This window comes from Barbus barbus (assembly GCF_936440315.1).
Source record: "Barbus barbus genome assembly, chromosome: 4".
NCBI lineage: Eukaryota > Metazoa > Chordata > Actinopteri > Cypriniformes > Cyprinidae > Barbus > Barbus barbus.
Window position 1 is genome coordinate 36121501 of NC_136732.1, and position 18777 is coordinate 36140277.

General features: G+C 38.7%; 1 protein-coding gene across 1 annotated transcript in view; it reads right to left on the reverse strand.

The window, feature by feature from the left end:
* The window catches only part of LOC306868917 (neurabin-2-like), a 44274-nt gene extending 26660 nt beyond the window's left edge, over positions 1 to 17614 (reverse strand). Inside the window, exons 1-2 of the mRNA XM_079415390.1 lie at positions 17479 to 17614; positions 13782 to 15158 (exon numbers count right to left, since the gene is read on the reverse strand). Of these exons, the coding sequence (XP_079271516.1) occupies positions 13782 to 15101 (1320 nt within the window). The 5' untranslated portion in view covers positions 15102 to 15158; positions 17479 to 17614. The remainder of the gene's footprint in view (positions 1 to 13781; positions 15159 to 17478) is intronic.
* Positions 17615 to 18777: the final 1163 nt, after the last annotated feature.

The following is an 18777-nucleotide window of genomic DNA, read 5'->3' on the forward strand; positions in this document are numbered from 1 at the left end:
ACAAATACAGTAGCACGCTATTCCAAACATAACTCAAATCTGTGCCAACAACTAATCCATAGTCTGACTTCCTGTGTTTCCTTTAATAAACGTGTATCATTGGGTGGCGCTTTCACTTTTGAAACAGCTGTGGCTCTGATGTGAACAGGGGAAGTTGCTCCTAATCCAGTTTAAAAGTCACTAAGAATACATAATCAGGCGACTCACATCCTTTTTTTTTTTTTAACCCCAAAACAGCTTCCTCAATCAAAAAGCTTGAGATTAATAATATTCTGCCATTTAGACAATTTAAATTCACTCCCTTCATCGGAACCAATTTTTTCAAACCACAATCCTTCTCCAAAAAAAAAAAAAAAACCCCACCTTCATCAAGGGTTTAGTTGTACCTTGAGCACAGTAAATCAGGATCTTCAGGTGCATTTGAAAACTACAGGCTGCATGTAAATGGATCTGGGATTAAATTTAGATACAGCAAGCGACCTCTCACTCATTTTTACAAAAAAATAAATGTGACAAGCAAGGAAAGACACTAGTACTTTAAAATTGGCACTGCTTGCTGACAGCGGCAAAAAACCCCACTAACACTACAACATTTAGCATTTAACACCCTTACGGAGTTCAACTTTTGTGTAAACTTAAACACAACGTGTTCCTCCTTTAAAATAACAGCTTACCCAAATATTGAACAAAATTGAGATGAGGAAATAATGACAGAAGCTTAATTTTCCATTTAATTAATACTAGTAGTAGATGCAGTAACCTTTATTTAAAGGTGGGGTATGTCATTTTTCAAAAACGTTTTAGAAAACTGAGTCGGGGCCGAGTACCAAAACAAACTTGTAGCCAATCAGCAGTAAGGGGTGTGTCTACTCATGATATGGAGGAGAGAGCCTTCAGTGAACAGCCGAGCTGAGCGACAGGAAGATAGAGATGACAAAAGAGGAAAACGTCTGCGGAATGATAAGGCAAGATGTAGGATCGTGTAAATATCGGATCAGCTTTCCAGCGCTGAGGAGAACTCAAGGAGCGGAAGGCCTGCGATCGGATGCCGAGGTTGCTTTGTTTCTTCCCGATCGGTGAGTAACACCGTATCTACACTGGATACAAGTAAGTCTGCCTACACTGGATGTGTGTATTTCAGGCGAGAATGTAGTTGTTTAAAACTCAAATTTGCAGTTTATTTATAAACACAGTGCCTATTTGAAAATCTGCTTCGCCGATTTCGGAGCCATGAGCTCCACGCGATCATGCATCCCGAAGAGAGGAGCATAAACTCGGCTAGTCCTTCTGACATTTGCCGCTGGCTCTGATGTCTCTGAAGTAGTTAAACATAAGATATAATTTGTTTTGGGTAAATCCAACAGGTAATCTTTGGTTTTTATTCTATTGTTCTATTAATATGTTAAAATTAAAATTAAAACAGGCAATGTTTGATATAATATTTTGTCTCAATTAAATGTTTGTACGTCCCCTGAACTACATTTCTGCGGCTATTAACACGTTTAAATGAAAACGAAAAGAGGCAGTGGTGTTGGATATATTGGACACTGTCTGTAAATACAGTGAGGAAGATTGCAGCAGCCAAGGCGAGCTGACTGACGTTATCAAGTACGCTGCTCTTTGCAGAATTACCGAAATTTGCGCACTTGCTATTGAGAAACACGTGCAAACCTAACGTTAAGTCACCAGACTATTTGCCTAATCTTCTCGGTACTTTAGATCATGATGGAAAAGCAGACAGCAACAAAAAAAAAGTTCCTGGGACTAGGGCTGGGTATCGTTACCTTGAGTTCGATACCGGTTCCTGAACGATACTTTTTTTCGATACCAGTTTTATGAAATCAGTTTTAATAAGATTACATTATCTCAAAAAACTATTTTTTAATGTTAATATTTATACAGACTCAAAGCCTCATCTCCTGAGCCACTGCACAAAGGAACAAAATATATCCAACACAATAAATAAATAATTTTAATAAAGTTCAAATTGTTTTCAGTTTACACATCTGTTGGGCTACGTTTACATTAGTGCGTGTTCATTTTAAAACACATCATCATTTCTAGGTTGTTAAAGACTTCAAGAAATTTAAAATCTTCATCCACTTTCATAAGTGGGTGTTTTATTTTCTTTCACCATATTTTTTATTTTTATTAAATTCTGGTGTAGTATGTCTAATTATTTGAATGCATAAAAACAACTTAGTTTATTTAAATTTATTCTTAAAATAGCCTAATGAAAGGTTTTATTTTTCCTCAGAAATTCTGTGTTCTGTATCTGGTTTTCAAATGAAGACATAAAACATTAATTTAATTTATCTTTAAATTATTGAAAATCAAAGTTTATTTATTTTGGCAAACAAAGGGGGTTTACTATTAAAATTAAAAAATGGAATAACTGTTGTGTGATCATTACTAAAAAAAAATAATAATAAAGTTTTAATAATTTTAATAGTAGCAGTATGTACTGTCCGCTGAACAATATTAATTTATTTCTGCCGTAGTGTCTTCCAAGTTAAACCGAACTTTTATTTTGACGGGTTTCCGGGAATACCTTTACAGTTCTGTGTATATGATATGACGCTAGTTTTACTCGAATCAAACGGTAAAATGCTCATTAATTGACTCTCACAGCAGTTCTGGAGATGTTGTTCATGTGTTTATGTCCTCATTTAGTTAGGCGGCAGACGCTGAAATCACCGCGAGCGTCACGTGAGCTTCAGTCTGTGTGTTGTAAACAAACCGCGCGATATAAAGAGCGGACTGCTCCGTGCGCTTTCGAAACGCTCTCGCGGATGTCAAACACTGATTAATCAGCGCCGCGCCGCTTCTAGTCAAACACACTTAGTGCTGCAGGATTATTGGCTCACTGACGGTGATGAGATTAACCCCTTAGGTATCGAAATTTGGTACCGAACGACAAGATGTTTTTAGATACTCGGTGGTATCGAGGCAATTCGGTCGGTGCCTAAAAAGTATCGAACTCGATACCCAGCCCTACCTGGCACATATTGTTCCAGGTAATTTCGGTGGAAAAGCGGCTTATGTTTCACAGTACTAATCGTTGCCTGGGTTGCGTAGGCTACATATATGTGGGACGGATCTATCAAAACAGGGGCGAGGCCCTTTTTGAGGTAGGGGCGTGTTTGTTTTGGTGATTTCAAATATCAACACTGGCTTCCAGAAATCGTTTACCCTGCCTTTAACCAAGTGAAAAACATAGCTCTCCAGGACCTTAAATGGAGCTAAATTGTGGCATGGCTAAAACACCCATTTGTGTGCTATTGATTCTGAGTGGCATTAAAGGGAATCCAATCAATCAACTAATCAATTGATCAATCAGTCAATAAAGGTCTGCATGTCCGCCCAAGTGTAATTTTTCCAGTTTCCAGGCTTGGTTTGCCCAAAATGCCCAAAATAATTTAATGTTTCCCCCCCCCTCCATTTTTTAAATGAATCACAGTGTTTATCCTCTACAGCATAAATGTCAAGCAAGTATCCACCAAAAAACAAACAAAACAAAACAAAACCAAAAACATCTAATCATCATTAAAATACAAACATCCATTTATCCATCCAGTAAAATAGCCCCAGAGCAAGACTACAGCTCCAACCTTCCTCATCTATGACAGAGTTGAGAGGTCACACACATTTATTTGAGGGAAAATGTGATAGTAGGCGCCTCTGCAGCAAATTTAATTACATTTTTCCAATTAGAGGTCATGTGTGAACAGGACCTGTTGAAATGAAAGTGGCTTAGGCAGTATGTCTGACTAATAGTCCTATATTTTGTGAAAACATTTTTAGACACCAGTTTTACACGGTGTCTATGCCATGCGCGGATGATGGGAATGGGATGCAACATGACTGAAGACAATAAAAGTCATTATAAACAGTGACTACACTGGAAGCAGCGACTGCAAGAAGCAAGCGACAAATCAGTAAACGGATGCCTTGTACTAATTATGATGTATTTATACAATGGAAAAATGATTTGAAATGGTTGCTTTGTTGCATCTTGTGTAGACAGTCTTTACATGTTGCAACATTAAAAACTTTAAGACTAATAGAAAATTCTTTGTGTAAAGCATGGAAAATTGTTGCTTTTGTGGAAAACATGCTGTATCTTTATCTGTTAAATATACAGCAATTTATCAGTTTCCATGTGTGAAAGAGGCTGATAATGTAGGCTTTTTCATGGATGTGTTTGACGGAAACCACTCACTCACAAGCTAAGAGCTCTGCAGTGCAGTCAGGTTAAGAGAAGCAAAGACACACACATTCTATTCATAGCAAACAAGCTCAAAACACTCACGGACGTGGAGCTTTTGCACCCAGCCATCTAATTTAAACACAAACAAATTAGCAAGAGGCTGCTTCAAAGACCAGGATCTTCTTGCTTACATGTGCTAGCCTAACCCTAACCCCAATTTATCTTATGCAGAATAGCATAACTTAAACTAAGCAAAACAAAACATAACTACAGCTGTCAAATTATGCATTATGCAGCACTACAATACTTTATTAAAATTTTAAATAACAAAATTCTATCTGAATACATTTTAAAATATCATTTATTTCTGTGATGGCAGCAGTCCTTACTCCAGTCTTCAGCGTCTCATGATCCATAAGAAATCCTTCTAATATACTGACTTGATGCTCCAGAAACATTTTTTATTATCAATGTTGAAAACAGATGTGCTGCTTAATATTTTTTTGTAGAAACTCTAGTAAAAATTCTTTGATGAATAAAAAGTTCAAAAGAACTGCTTTTATTTGAAGCTGAAATCTTATAGCATTATACATGTCTTTACTGTCACTTTAAACAACTTAATGTGTCCTTGCTAAAAAGAAGCATTCATTTCTGTCAAAAAATTTTTTTTTACTGACCTCAAACATTTGTCTCAAACTGCTGTATTAAAAACAGTGAAAACATGAAAAGCAGTCAAAGGTTTTTATAGATTACAGATTATGTATGCACTCCTCTAATCTCACAAGACATGCTGCTAATCCTTAAAAATCAACCTGTTGGTTTAATCCCATCAAGTGGCTGAGAGTCCTGAGGACATCTGACCTCTGCTTGACTCGCTGCTGTTTGCTTTGTGACTGAGGCATTATGGGTGAATTGGCATGGAAGAAAATCTAAAAGTGAGTTTTTTAAAAAATGGACTAAACATCTTACATCAGACTAAAGTGTTTACAAGTCAAAGTTAAAAGTTTTCAAATGCATGTAAACATACTTGGCGTACTTGTAGCGTAATGGGCTCTGATGATACATACCTTAGGTTTTCAAATCTTTTATGTGATATTCCAACTTCGGATGGAAATGTAGCTAGTGTGAGCGAGTGTTACAAGTTTCGTTTGAGGAAAATGAACAGGCTTACCAGATGAAGGAAAAACAATCATGGTCACACACGCATACCTTCAGTGCTTCCCGTCCAGGCCATAATGGCTGGTCCTGCTTCCACTAATACTACCTTAATATTGATCTATGGACTGACCAGCTGTTCCAGCATTTTACAGCACAAACACACAAATGTGAGTAATTGTATTACAGTCTCTCGACATCAGGACTTGCTATTCAGAGCGCTGGAATGCAGTCTCTCGGGACCGAATGACTAAAGCCTTTGTGATTAACTCGACGACATGTTTTAACGGCTTGTGCATCAGTAACTCTAGCCGGTCTGTTTTGGGAACATTAACATCCAGACAAGATTTAAAGGGATAGTTCATCCTAAAATTAAACCTTTGCCATAATTTACCAGCCCTAATGTCGTTCCAAACCTAATAATGCTACTATTAAAAAGTTTGTGTTTATATATATATATTAATTGATCTGAACGTCTCTAATTCTTACCAAGGCTGCATTTATTTGAATACAGTAAACTAGCAAAATGATATTACAATTTTAAATGAGAGTTTTCTATTTTAATATATTTTAAATCTAATTTATTCCTGTGATGGAAAAGCTGAATTTTCAGCATCGTTACTCCAGTCTTCAGTGCCACATGATCCTTATTCTAATATGCTGATTTGGTGAAACATGCATTATTATTATCAATGTTTAAAGTAGTTGTGCTGCTTAATATTTTTATGGAAACTGTAGCTATGTTTCCATCACCCTCTTTTTAGGCGCATTTTGAAGTATCGCATGAGAAACGAGTGATGGTAACGCCAAATTTAGAATTTCATATTTGAACTGACTTTTGCGTCTTAATATTTACAGATACTAGTCCATATGGCGATTTGATTTAAGTGTAATGACCTACTTTTGATTAATTCATCTAAACTTTGACAAATTCCGTGTTAAACTGCAAATTCCGTTTTTATAACTGGATTCAGAGATTCCGTCCGTGTTTTCTGCATCGCAGAAATCATAGGGCTGTACGCGTCAAGAACCGAGTTTTCGGTACCACCGGTACTTGAAAAAACCTGGTACAGTGACGTTTTCATTTTTTTAGTACCGACTTGGTACCGAAGTACCGGGTCTTTTGACAACACTAATGTCTTATATAATTCTTAACTCCTCTATTCTTCGATAACCTGCTGCACTACATTGTGACAAGTTCACAGTCTGCACTGAACAGTTTGATGCATCAGAATGAAATGTCCAAGGATCTTGTTTAAAATAAATATTAAGGAATTTCTTATCAGCCAATACATCACAGTTTGTGCATTGCTAAAGCTGCTTTTGCAGCTTATTTTCATTACATGAACTGGTTGGACTGGGGTGGAAGTTGAGTTCCAGTATGTTTTTCTAGTGCATCGAGCTCTTTTATGACCTCTTTAAAAAGGGCAAAGTTAGGCTGGTTAGCATGGCCTCATTAGGCCCTGCTGCTTTTTACGTCAACAAGTTCTGTAAGTAAAGACTGCAGATTTCTGATTAGGGCAGCAAAAGGAATTGAAATTGCTCTGAAATCGTGATATGTTAAGAAATAAAATTAAGAAATATATAGGCCAAATTGTGCAGCCATGTAAAGAAGCATAACAAACTTTAAAAATTTTAAATCGTCAACATTTTTTTAGCAGAAAAATCACAACTAGATTTTTCCCCAAACTGTGCAGCCCAATTTCAAACTGCATGCGTGCCACCAAAACAACTGACACTGATATAAACGGGTTTCTCCAGGTATTATAGACCTGTTTAGACAGCACATGTCCAAGAGCCTAATAGAGAGAATGTTAATGGAAAAAGGCTGAGTGATATCATTTTAGGTGAAGAAGTGGAGAACAGAGGCTTCAGTGTGCCCCGTTTCTTTCTCTCCAGACGGCCAGCGCTCCAAGAAGACTGCTATAGAGAAACAGCAGCGAAAAGAAAGAGCGAAAGAAATAAACGAGTGCGCTGGGTGACCCTGGCAACCTTTCTACAACAGACTCCCTGTGAGTTATCCAAGGACTAACGTTCTGCTCTCCCACACAGAGGCGAAAAAGCCACTCGCTGCCTTGGCTGCCATTTCTTACACAGGAACTAGAAAGTGACTAAAGGTGTATTATAGACCAAGAAAGACAAAGACTTTGATTCATAAACAAGAACAAATTTAGTCCATCCCACACGCCTCAGTCAAAACAATATCAAAAGAATGCTGCTTCTATATAGTTAACGTCCTCAACATTTCACGCAACGTTTCTGTAACAAAGAGAGCTCAGAGAGGGACACATTCCAGGCAGAAAACATCTGGGATAATTATGAGAAAATTACAGCTGAAATGTGTGTCAAACCACGTAGTTTTGCTCCAGAGCTTCATAGACTGAAGCACTCAAAAACAAACACGGCTGATTGGATAAGCACTACTGAACGATTATTTTCATTGATTAAGCTTTCCTAGGTGCCAAATTTTTACATTTTCAATTTTCACTGCAGAGGTGTGACTTAGTGGTCAAAGATCTGAACTGAAAACTCAAAGGTAAAAGGGTCCACAGAACCAGTGTGTTTACCAAAAAAAACAAAATCACTTGTGTGTATAATAAGTCTGTTCAATATTCACTGGGCATTACTCAATCGCATTTTTAGCCTAACAGTTGTAGTCTAAAACAAAGATGATACTGCATAAAAAAAATAATATGGCATCACATTATTAGTAATTATAGAGCCCTATGATTTCCGTAATGTGGAAAATACAGTCGAAATCCTGGAACCTGGTCACAAAAATTTAATTTACTGTATAGCGCTGTATATTCCGATTTTATTTTAGAAATATATCATTTTGTTTGAGAAATATATAATCATAAAGGCCTTCACAGCAACCCATCAAAATGAAAGTTTGGTTTAATGTGATGAAACTTTGAAAGAAATATGAAGAGTTCAGATGCAAAAGCCTCTAAGTGCCATCTAAAATTTTCTTCTGAAATTAGCATTTTTCTCTGGCTCCTATGTTTATGTTCAGTTATTTCACTTCAATAGAACCTATTTATTGCCATTTATTTATTGTAATGATACTGCTACTAAAAAATTATTTTTAAGAGACATTTTACCTAGACATTTAGGCCTATATATTGATAAAAATAAAACTGAATTTGAGAGAAAAAAATGTATTTTGTAGGGCCTTAAAAATGTAATTAAAAAAAAAGACTTAATAAATTGCTGTTAAATTTTATATGTTTCATGATTTCAGTTAGTTAGACAGGCTTGATTAATAATTTTTAATTTAACCATTAAAAAAGAGAGTCTAGAAAAATGTATGAAAAAAAAAACAAAAAAAAAACGGAATTTGGGGAAAAATAAAATGGATTTCATGGTTATCATTACTATAAATAAAATATTTACATTTTATATAATTTATTCTTGCAATTGTCTAATGATTATTCATTTACCTCATCTTACCTAAAACAGAAAAAAAATATTTAAAATGATGTTAACATATCAATCAATCAATCAATAAATACATATACTTTTAATTGATTTAAATAAATTTTGTTTTCTTTCTGTAAACAAACATGCATTTTCACAATTCTTTTCTTTCTACAGAAAGCAGAAAATCCATTTAAAATAGTTTCTGCATATTGGTGATCACTTAACATATAACTTAACAAATATATAATATAAATAAATATTTAAATTATTACTGTTCTCTCTCTTAGTAAACAATCAAACAAAAAAAAATCTTGTTTGCATTTTCTGCATTTCACTTCTGCTCTAGTGAAAATCTAGATTTAAACTAATACTTAGTATCGTGCACTGCAAATATTGCTCTTATGATAAACAACATGTGATGCACCTCATTTCTAAGTCACTTTGGATAAAAGCTATCAGCTAAGCAGCTAAAGTTGTAGGTTGTAACAATAAGAAAACAATAACGCTTGATGTAACTGTGAAATATAAAGGCTTAGACTGAGAAGACATTTATATAATTAGTCATTCAAAACATTTTACACAATCCATCATTATAACTATTATGTAACCTGATACCACTTTGGAAATACAACCATTCCATTATTTGTCATGCAATAAAGCAATTTCTCCAGATACTAATGTACCTCTCATACCAAGACAATTCCACAAGTCTAAATGGGACAGGTTTTTAAGATGGCAAAGCTGATGCAGAATGTAGAACTGTGTCATAAAACGATAAACATCACTAAATGGCTCGTAACATGTAAGGGGCAGCTGAATAATGGCTCAGAGCAAGAGATAATTTTAAAAGGCATCTGACAAGACAGAAGCACCTCTGACCTTCTTTTATCGACCCTGTCTCTCCCCAGGAGCAAAAACAACGGTTACAGGCCACTGAAATGATCAATCCGATCAATGGAGGAAATGACAGCTTTTCCTTGATTTGACGCCATTGTTCATTGCTCTGTTCATCTTAACGAAATTGGCTTGAATCTACCAACATGCTGAAAACATAAAACCTCCATGACAAAGTTGTTTTTGTCACATCCAATGAAGTGCACATCTGGAGATTGGCTAACCTTTTGCTCCTTAATTAAAGTCAGACTTTATTGACTTTTTAGCAACGCCATTTGACCCCTTTAACATATTTCATAGGGTCTTTCCTCCATTACTGCATATATTTTACTCTATTTCCCACAGTGAGTATGCCTGGGGTCTGATTGTGTGCAGTACTTTAGTCTAGCAAGCCATTGACGGAGGGGATGGGCAGGGAGAACTGTTTAACAAAATGAGGCCATGCATCAATCAATAACCTCACCAAAAGCCAGCCAAAGGCCCTCTATAGGATTGAAACAGTCCACTCCATGCTTTTCAGTATATTATTCAACTAGCCCAATAATTTCTCTCTTTTTCAATGTACACGGTCGGATCGTACTATATCAACAATCTAATTGAAAGGTTGGAGGTCTGCAAAATAACAGGCTTGTTTGGTGACCTCAAAACTAGGGTTTTTGCTAAAGGATTAAACAGATAAATGACATAAACAACTCACGTATGACATCTGATTGCACAGAAACCAATGCAACATAATGAACAGACTTAGGATGAGTGATATAGCTAAACAAAAATTGCAATATGTTTCACTTTTTCAACTTAAATTGAAACCATTCAAAACATATTTCTGAAATGAGGCTGAAATGAAATAATACAATTTAAATATTAGATGAAATGAATTAGAATTAGAAATGGTGCCTTGACAGTAAATTTAAATTAAAGCCCTAAAAGAAAAACTTAAGTTTGAACAAAAACTGAAATAATAAAACTGAATAAAAAAAAAAAAAATAAAAAAAAAAAATCACAAACTCACATACCTAGAAATTAAACTAAAATCAAAAAGAAAATATGAAAATAAAAGCTAATTCTAGATTTTACTAATATATAAATCAATAAATACTTGCATATAAATAAAACTCAAATATCACTGACAGAAATGGCTAGAAAGGTAAATTTGGTTCGGCTGTTTCAGCTAAACAGCAATTGTTGCTAAATTACATTCAAAATGTTTAAAAGTTATTTTCCACAGTGTTTTTCACTAAATAACTCAAATTTAACAGTTTTATTAATATGCACAAAATACAGTAATACGCACCTAAAAAGTTACCAAATAATTTTAAAGCATTTAAGAGATTATTCAATGATGTTCAAATTATACAACTAACAAATATATTGCAGATATTTTGCATATCGCCCAGCCCTATTGATTACCCAGCAGCCCTTGAGGACATTTTTCAGATACTGTGGAATCTGAATGAATGATGCATCATTCATGTCACTGGAGAACAAAAGTGGGCTGTTAAGCTATGATGGTATGCTAGATTTGTTTTCATTTGAGGTATAGTTTGGCTCTAACAAAAGCCACTCAACATCACTCTGTGCAGGAGGCAACAAAGCAGATGCATAAACAGGTTTCAGCTTCTCATTAAAACACCTGCACTGCCCCTTTAAGGCAGAATTTCCTTTTTTCATCAGTTTCCTGTTGCAGCTTGATAACTGGCCTCATTCGGCAACACAACAACAGCACACTGCACTATCATTCCCTGTGTTTTTGCCTGGAATCAGTGCTATCTTAATCCAGAGAAAGCTCCATCACCACCTGTAGTGCAGGGAGTAGGACTTTCTGGATTATGTGAAAGTGAAGAACACCACTATTTTTGGCAGCAGGAATGGATGCAATCTGTTGAGGTTGTGAGGTGCTAGAGCACACATATGCCAGCTGACACAATCAGACAGACAGGGTCCAAATAAAACAGTTTATTCCAGCTGTTAAACAGCAACACGTACGTGTAATGTTATGCTATATGGTGGATCCTGTTCTGGTATGCTTTCTTTATGGAAAAAGGACTGCAATCTATATCTCCTAAAGAGGAATTATGTCTAAATGTCTAATTTGTCCCCTTCCTCTGTACTGCTTTTTCTCCAGTCTACCTCAGGTTAAGGTTCATTTTCTATGCTGTTTTAGGATCTGATCATCACATCTAAACCCAGAACTTCTCACTTCTGAAATGAATTGCAAACGAGGCCTCAGATCAGCTCTGAATGTCAACTTCCACCAACAGTCCTGCGTGAACCACCTCCCTCCCCTGAAATTGCTGCAGCTCTTCCTGTGTTTGAGAGGATAAGAGAGTCTGCCCACGCCTGTCTGGACTCACAAAGCACTTAATAATAAGGCCACTCTATAAACTAGATGTGAATGCTAAACCATCAACGCAAGTACAGATGGCACGATGAACAATGAATATTCATGCAAGCAAACGTGCAACAACATTAGCATGTAAACAACAGCAGACGTGGTTTCAGAAAGTTAACTCTTGAGTCTTTTTTCCTTCCATTCCCCCCACAAAACAACCCAAATTTGCATACTTTAAACACTTTACTCTATGAATGCTATTGCATTAGATAACACCGCTAGTACAAAGATAGCAAAAGCATGCTATTCATGCAGAACATGGGGTCATGAACTGATTTATTGATTTATTTTAATTGGATATTTTAATTTATTATTAGCTCTTTATCAACTCCCCTGCAGTTCCATAATGATCCCTAGTTTGGAACAGCTTGAGCTAATGCAACAAACTCATAAATTTTAAGTGTGGCAAAAGTTCATTTTGGGGCCACTCCATGTACAAAAACGAGGCATGCAAATAATCATCTATTAATCATCTATATTAAACTAGCTACTGCTTTACAAAAACAAGCTTACAGCACTAACATTTACAAAGAAACACACTCACACTCCTCCAGTGCTACAATAGGCCTGTCTACCTTGAACGGTGATCGAGGATCAGTAGTGGTCTATTGATACCAAAGCAGAAAAGACTAATGAGGCTGTGATCAAGGGATACAAAAGCCTTTAGCCCATCTGAGCTGGGATCTGGTGGGCTGATGTTCACAGATGTTCCCACCTGATTTTTTTTTTAAATGTCTGCAATGAAAAGGTCATCATGCAGTAAAAAACTTTTTATTTTTCAAACATCGCTACTGCGATCATCTTAATACTAGGAACAGAAAGGGACCGTGTCAGCCACAGTTTAGTATAACACAGGGCAAACCACCGCTATCAAATCCCCTTGACGTCAGAGAGATTACACAGTGTTCACTTCAGATACAGCATGCCTCTGGTATGCCTCCATTAGGAGCTGGCAACCCTCATGCTGTGAATCTAGCACCTGCAGAGCAAAGTATGCAGCTTTGGTCACAACTGCATGTTTGAAAGCACAAAACGCAACTTTGCTTTGCTCTTTGTCGACCACATGAACAGTCTGAAGCGATGGCGCTCTGATAACGTTGGTCATTATGTGAATGTGCCATTGTCTCAAGAATAGAAATTCAGATGTGAAAGTCACCAAAACACAGAGGAACACGACCATGTGGCTCTCATACAAAGGACACTGTGCACCACCTGACTAACCATGCAGTCTGTCAGCGCAAACTGAAAACAGTCAGACAGAGAGAGCTCTTAAACCAGCAGAAGTGGGCCGTCAGAAGCTGGAGAGCCAATGGCATGCTGTATCAAAGTGCTGACGGTGCCCTGAGGTGACTCTGCAAGCAGTGAAGCAGTCCTCCTTTCAAGGAGACTCCATATCAGAACATTGGATGAGACCAAAGGCATCTACTACATCAGGGTCACGCCAATAACAAACTCACTTTTATGCACAATTCGCCACAGAAATGCAGTCTTCTATGACTGGTTTCTAATTTCTTATGCCTGCAGGCATCCAACCCCTGCCCATCCATACTTTTATACAAAGTGCTGGCAACAACCTACTATAATTCATTCCAGAAAACCCAATATTGAAACTGTGCCCGCAGCTTTTAAGACGGTGTACACTGTCCCACTAATTTATTACACAACGCATTCTTTCTCTCCTTGATTTCACACGTTTTAGGCACTTACCTTGATGGGGTTTGTACTGAAACGAATCTTCCTGCTGTGGGGTGGTTCATCTTCCACAGGCAGCCCAGGGATCTCCGAACAGCTGGATTCTGGTTCGTAAGTATCATCATCCTCAGCCTCCTCATCTTCATCCAGCTGACTCCCACCAGAGTCCTCTCCGATCCCGCTGTACGCGCTGATGTCCACCAGGTCTGCTTCTGAGATATCCTCTCTGTGGGATTCCTCCTCGGCGCAGGCCTGTCCAATTTCCTCCCTTTGTTCTGAGGGCTCATGGCCGCTGGTGGCCTCTCCATTTTCCAGAGAGGCGTGGACATCCGCCTGTACCAGTCTGCTCCCTGCATCCGGTGCTCCTGGTGCTGCATGCTCCTCTGGTTTGGAATCCTCTTCCGACCTGGACTTATCTAAATCCGTACCAGAAGCCACATCCTCGGATGGTTTGCCTTTGGGTCTATCAGCTTGGATGCCTGTTCTGCTCTTCGGACTCCCAGGTGCAGACTCTTGGTCATTGCACTGAGCTCCCTCCTCTTGGTTCTCTGTCGGAGGGGAGACTCGTTTCTTTCTGGTGACAACTTTGGAGCTGATTCCTTCCACCTTGGCCGGGGTAGAAGGCAGCGGGGAGGTTGAGGACGGTGGGTGAAGGCTGTTTTGCTGGTCTGCTCGTTCAAACACTGCGCTCAATTGGCTGACTGTTGGGGACACTGCATCTGCGCGACAGTCCGCCGCATCCAGTCTGTCCAATGACTCTGTGCTGCCGTTGAAGCGCACCACCACATCCAAACGGCTGTCTTGGAAGCCTGATGCCCGCTCTTTCTTTAACAGGATTCGATTAGTCGCAGCCTGCTTCTCCTGCAGGTGACGTTGCTCAAATATCTTCCGTGTCTCCTGTAGCTTGGAGAAGCCTGTGGTTGCTCCACGGGAGCTGCTACCATCGGTCCTTCCATCGAAGCGGCTAACTCGCTCTGACACAGTCCCGCCGAGTTTGAGCAGCGCGCTGTGATCCACATTCTCATTCAGACTGCTCGCTCTGGGGAGGGAGAGTCGGATGGCCTGGTCTTTGCCCTTCGACGGATCCTCCTCTTCCCCAGGAGAACCCATCTGCATGAACATATTCTTGATGCGGTGCACGTTGGAGCCGTACCGGCGGCCCCGGCCCTGGGGTCGAGGTTTCCCGTCCTCGCCGTTAGCAGCACTGGAATCTTTTACCGGCTTGAGAGATTGAATTCCAGCTTCATAGGCGTTCCTGTGCGGCGATGCGCTTCTTGCTACGAGGGTGGTGCCAGTACTGCCGCTGGCTGCTGATGGGGGTTCAGTCTTCATCATGGTTAATCAAACAGCCGTAAAGACAAGCAGAAACATCATAGCCCTCTGCTTCTCCTCCTTATTGCATAAATCAGAAGTGGCAGGCATCAGGATCAGACCATATTATCAGCCACAAAAAGAGAGAAAAGGAGAAAGTATGAATAAGACACAGAAATAATTGACATTTTATAAGAAATATGCAAGAAATAATCGATGATCAGAAAAATAATGCACACCCGAGGTGGTGAAGCAGCCATGACACAAAGCGGAGCATTATTTTTCTAATAATTCAATGGACTGAAGTCAGTTATTCTGCTTATACTACGGTTACCACAAGACATTATTCAGATGATGTATTTCAAGACATTTGTCTTGGTTTTTGTCCTTAAGACTAGTTTCCTAAGCATCTCATCTCAAGCCTCTGTTGCTAAATGCAAAATGTAATTTTAGACATTTTAGAGGCTTGAGCCATAGTGTAGTTAATGCAATTTAATGCAGTTATTACAGAGAGAGAGAGAGATTAACTGTAGCTGTGTGAAGCATGTGTAAATTACCTGAATCTGTGCATTTCAAATTAATGTTCAGTAGCAGTGTCTCTACAAACAGAGAAACTAAGTTTAACTGCTTCAAGCGCCATTACCACCTCGCTACAGAGAAACATCATGTAACTTTTTTTCAGCTGTGAAACTATTATTATTATTATTTTTTGCAGTCGTAGGGCAGTTTGTTCATTTGTATGGGAGAGATAGCAGGGAGAGTGTGCTTTCCGTCAATAATGGAAATAGTTAGTCATTTTTATCCTCCAGTTTGTTATGTTTATGGGCTGGGTCAGTATCTTTGTGAGTTTTAGTTCTTTTGCTGTTGTAGGCTGTAAGCACCTTTGAAATAACGTAAATCATTTGGAAAAGCGATATGGACATGTAATGCGGTCAAGACCTGCCTGTAACTACTTTAGCCGTGCGTTTCCTGAAAAATAATTGCACACGAGAACGGTCAACTAATCAGATTCAAGCATCCCTGTAGTATACAAATCTATGAAGGGATTGCTTACAAATGTAACTGAAGTGGATACAAAATGACAGGATGAATGAATTGCTTTAAAGACAAATTTTTCTTTTTAAAGTCAGTTAAAGTACAAAATTAAATGAGACTTGGACTGATATTTTGCATCTAATGCACTGGAATGCAATAAATACTTTTAATAGCCTAAATACTAATGCATTTGACAGATCAAGAGGGGCCACTATATAAAGTATATATAAAAAAACAGCACTGTACAGTGCAAAAGCCTACAGGTTTAGTGGTTTTTGAGCATTCATTGACAGCTCTGCCATGGCCACACACATGCCCCAGTGTCATAAAGCCAGAAAAGTTGCATTCTCAGACACCTCAGTATACTTAAAATTGCGCTAAAGCAAGAGTAAATGAAGATGCAATACCAATAAATATACAACCTTAAAAAAAAGGTACAAACTAAAAATCGCAACAATATTAAAGACTAAAGGAAACGGTTTACGCAGTGATGTGAAACACTTCCGTAGTGACTCAAATTTCCTTGAGATGCACTTTGAGGTGTAGACTACAACTCGCATTACAAAGCTTTAAACAAAAATAACTAATTTTGTCAGACAAATGCATTTAAATGAGGCTTATAACTGTGCTTCAGAACATGGTGGCTCGTTTCTAGATGGTCATCAGCTGGCAGACCATCTTAGACCAGCAGCAAAGCCTCTTAATATGACCAAGCTGGTTTTTATAACACATTAGCTGGTCAAAATTCAGCAAGAAAATGAACTAGAGCCCAGCTACCATGTTACAAAACACAGCGCCCAGCTTAAGCTGGATTTTCCAGCAGGGATGCATCTCTGTAGACAACGACTTGATCTTTCTGTCAGATAAAGGAAGTCAGATCATGAACGAAACCGTAAACAGAGTCACTGGAACATGAGACACTTTCAAGTCATTTGATATATAAAACTGGTCATGAATTCTTGTGAAATACCATGCACACTGGCATGGACAAGCAGGCTTTGTTGTGATCCCATGCTGCTGATGCCAGTAATTACTTGTCTTGGCAGCATGAATCAACCAGCCTCTGGGCACCGAAACATCGTTTTAATCCCGCTTCATATCGAGATGTTCCTTGTGCGCAAGGCAGACTATATCTTTAATTAAAACCGGAAACTGTAAGATATATCGTTGCGGTGTTAAGGAGTCAACAGATTGAAGCTGCAGCCTGTCAAAACATCACATTAGGACCCAGCGGGCCGCGCTCTCCGCGATGATGCCTCGACTTCCTGCATCCTCCGCCGCGTCCAAATAACGGTTCTGCCGCTACAATCAAACACAATCAGCGCCACATACAACCAGTCGCGCTCTCCTCAGACACGGGACGTACCTTGAGTCTCGTGTTCATCGAAGACTCCGTCCTTTAATCAACGGAAAGTCCTTTCCTTCGCGAATCCATTGTGTCCACGAGCCGTTTTAGCCCTCTTGATTCCCCCACGAGCTTGTGACGCGCCTCTCTCTCTCTCTCTCTCTCTCACACATACAGTACAGACTACACTCTCTCTCTCTCTCTCTCTCACACACATACAGTACAGACTACACACTCTCTCTCTCTCTCTCTCTCTCTCTCTCACACATACAGTACAGACTACACTCTCTCTCTCTCTCTCTCACACATACAGTACAGACTACACACTCTCTCTCTCTCTCTCTCTCTCTCTCTCTCACATACGGTACAGACTACACACTCTCTCTCTCTCTCTCTCTCTCTCACATACAGTACAGACTACTCTCTCTCTCTCTCTCTCTCTCTCTCTCTCACATACAGTACAGACTACACTCTCTCTCTCTCTCTCTCTCTCTCTCACATACAGTACAGACTACACTCTCTCTCTCTCTCACATACAGTACAGACTACACTCTCTCTCTCTCTCTCTCTCTCTCTCACACATACAGTACAGACTACACACTCTCTCTCTCTCTCTCTCTCTCTCACATACAGTACAGACTACACACTCTCTCTCTCTCTCTCTCTCTCTCTCACATACAGTACAGACTACACACTCTCTCTCTCTCTCTCTCTCTCTCACATACAGTACAGACTACTCTCTCTCTCTCTCTCTCTCTCTCTCTCTCACATACAGTACAGACTACACTCTCTCTCTCTCTCTCTCTCTCTCTCTCTCACATACAGTACAGACTACTCTCTCTCTCTCTCTCTCTCTCTCTCACATACAGTACAGACTACACTCTCTCTCTCTCTCACATACAGTACAGACTACTCTCTCTCTCTCCTGTGCCTTCTCTCCTCTTTTAACCCTTCAAGCACACCACAATAGGTAGATGTACACCGGTAAAGTGGCAAAAACTGAACAATAGGTTTACACAGCAGTAGTATTAATAGGTGTAGTAGCGTGAGCTGGTAGGATATGTACATTCATTCACGTTTTGAATAAGTAATTATATCAATCTAGTTTACTGTAGCCTACTACTGCTAAAATAGCATTTTTTAGATGTAGTAGCTACAGGAGGTTAGATATATTTTATAAAGCATGCTATACATTGATTCCCGTTTTAATAAACTACTTAGAGATAATGTGCATATAGAGATTTGTTCATTGTTCACCTTTGTTTCCTGTTCCTCTTCTTTTGTTTATGTACTTCACCACACATTTATTGTCTCTGTTCT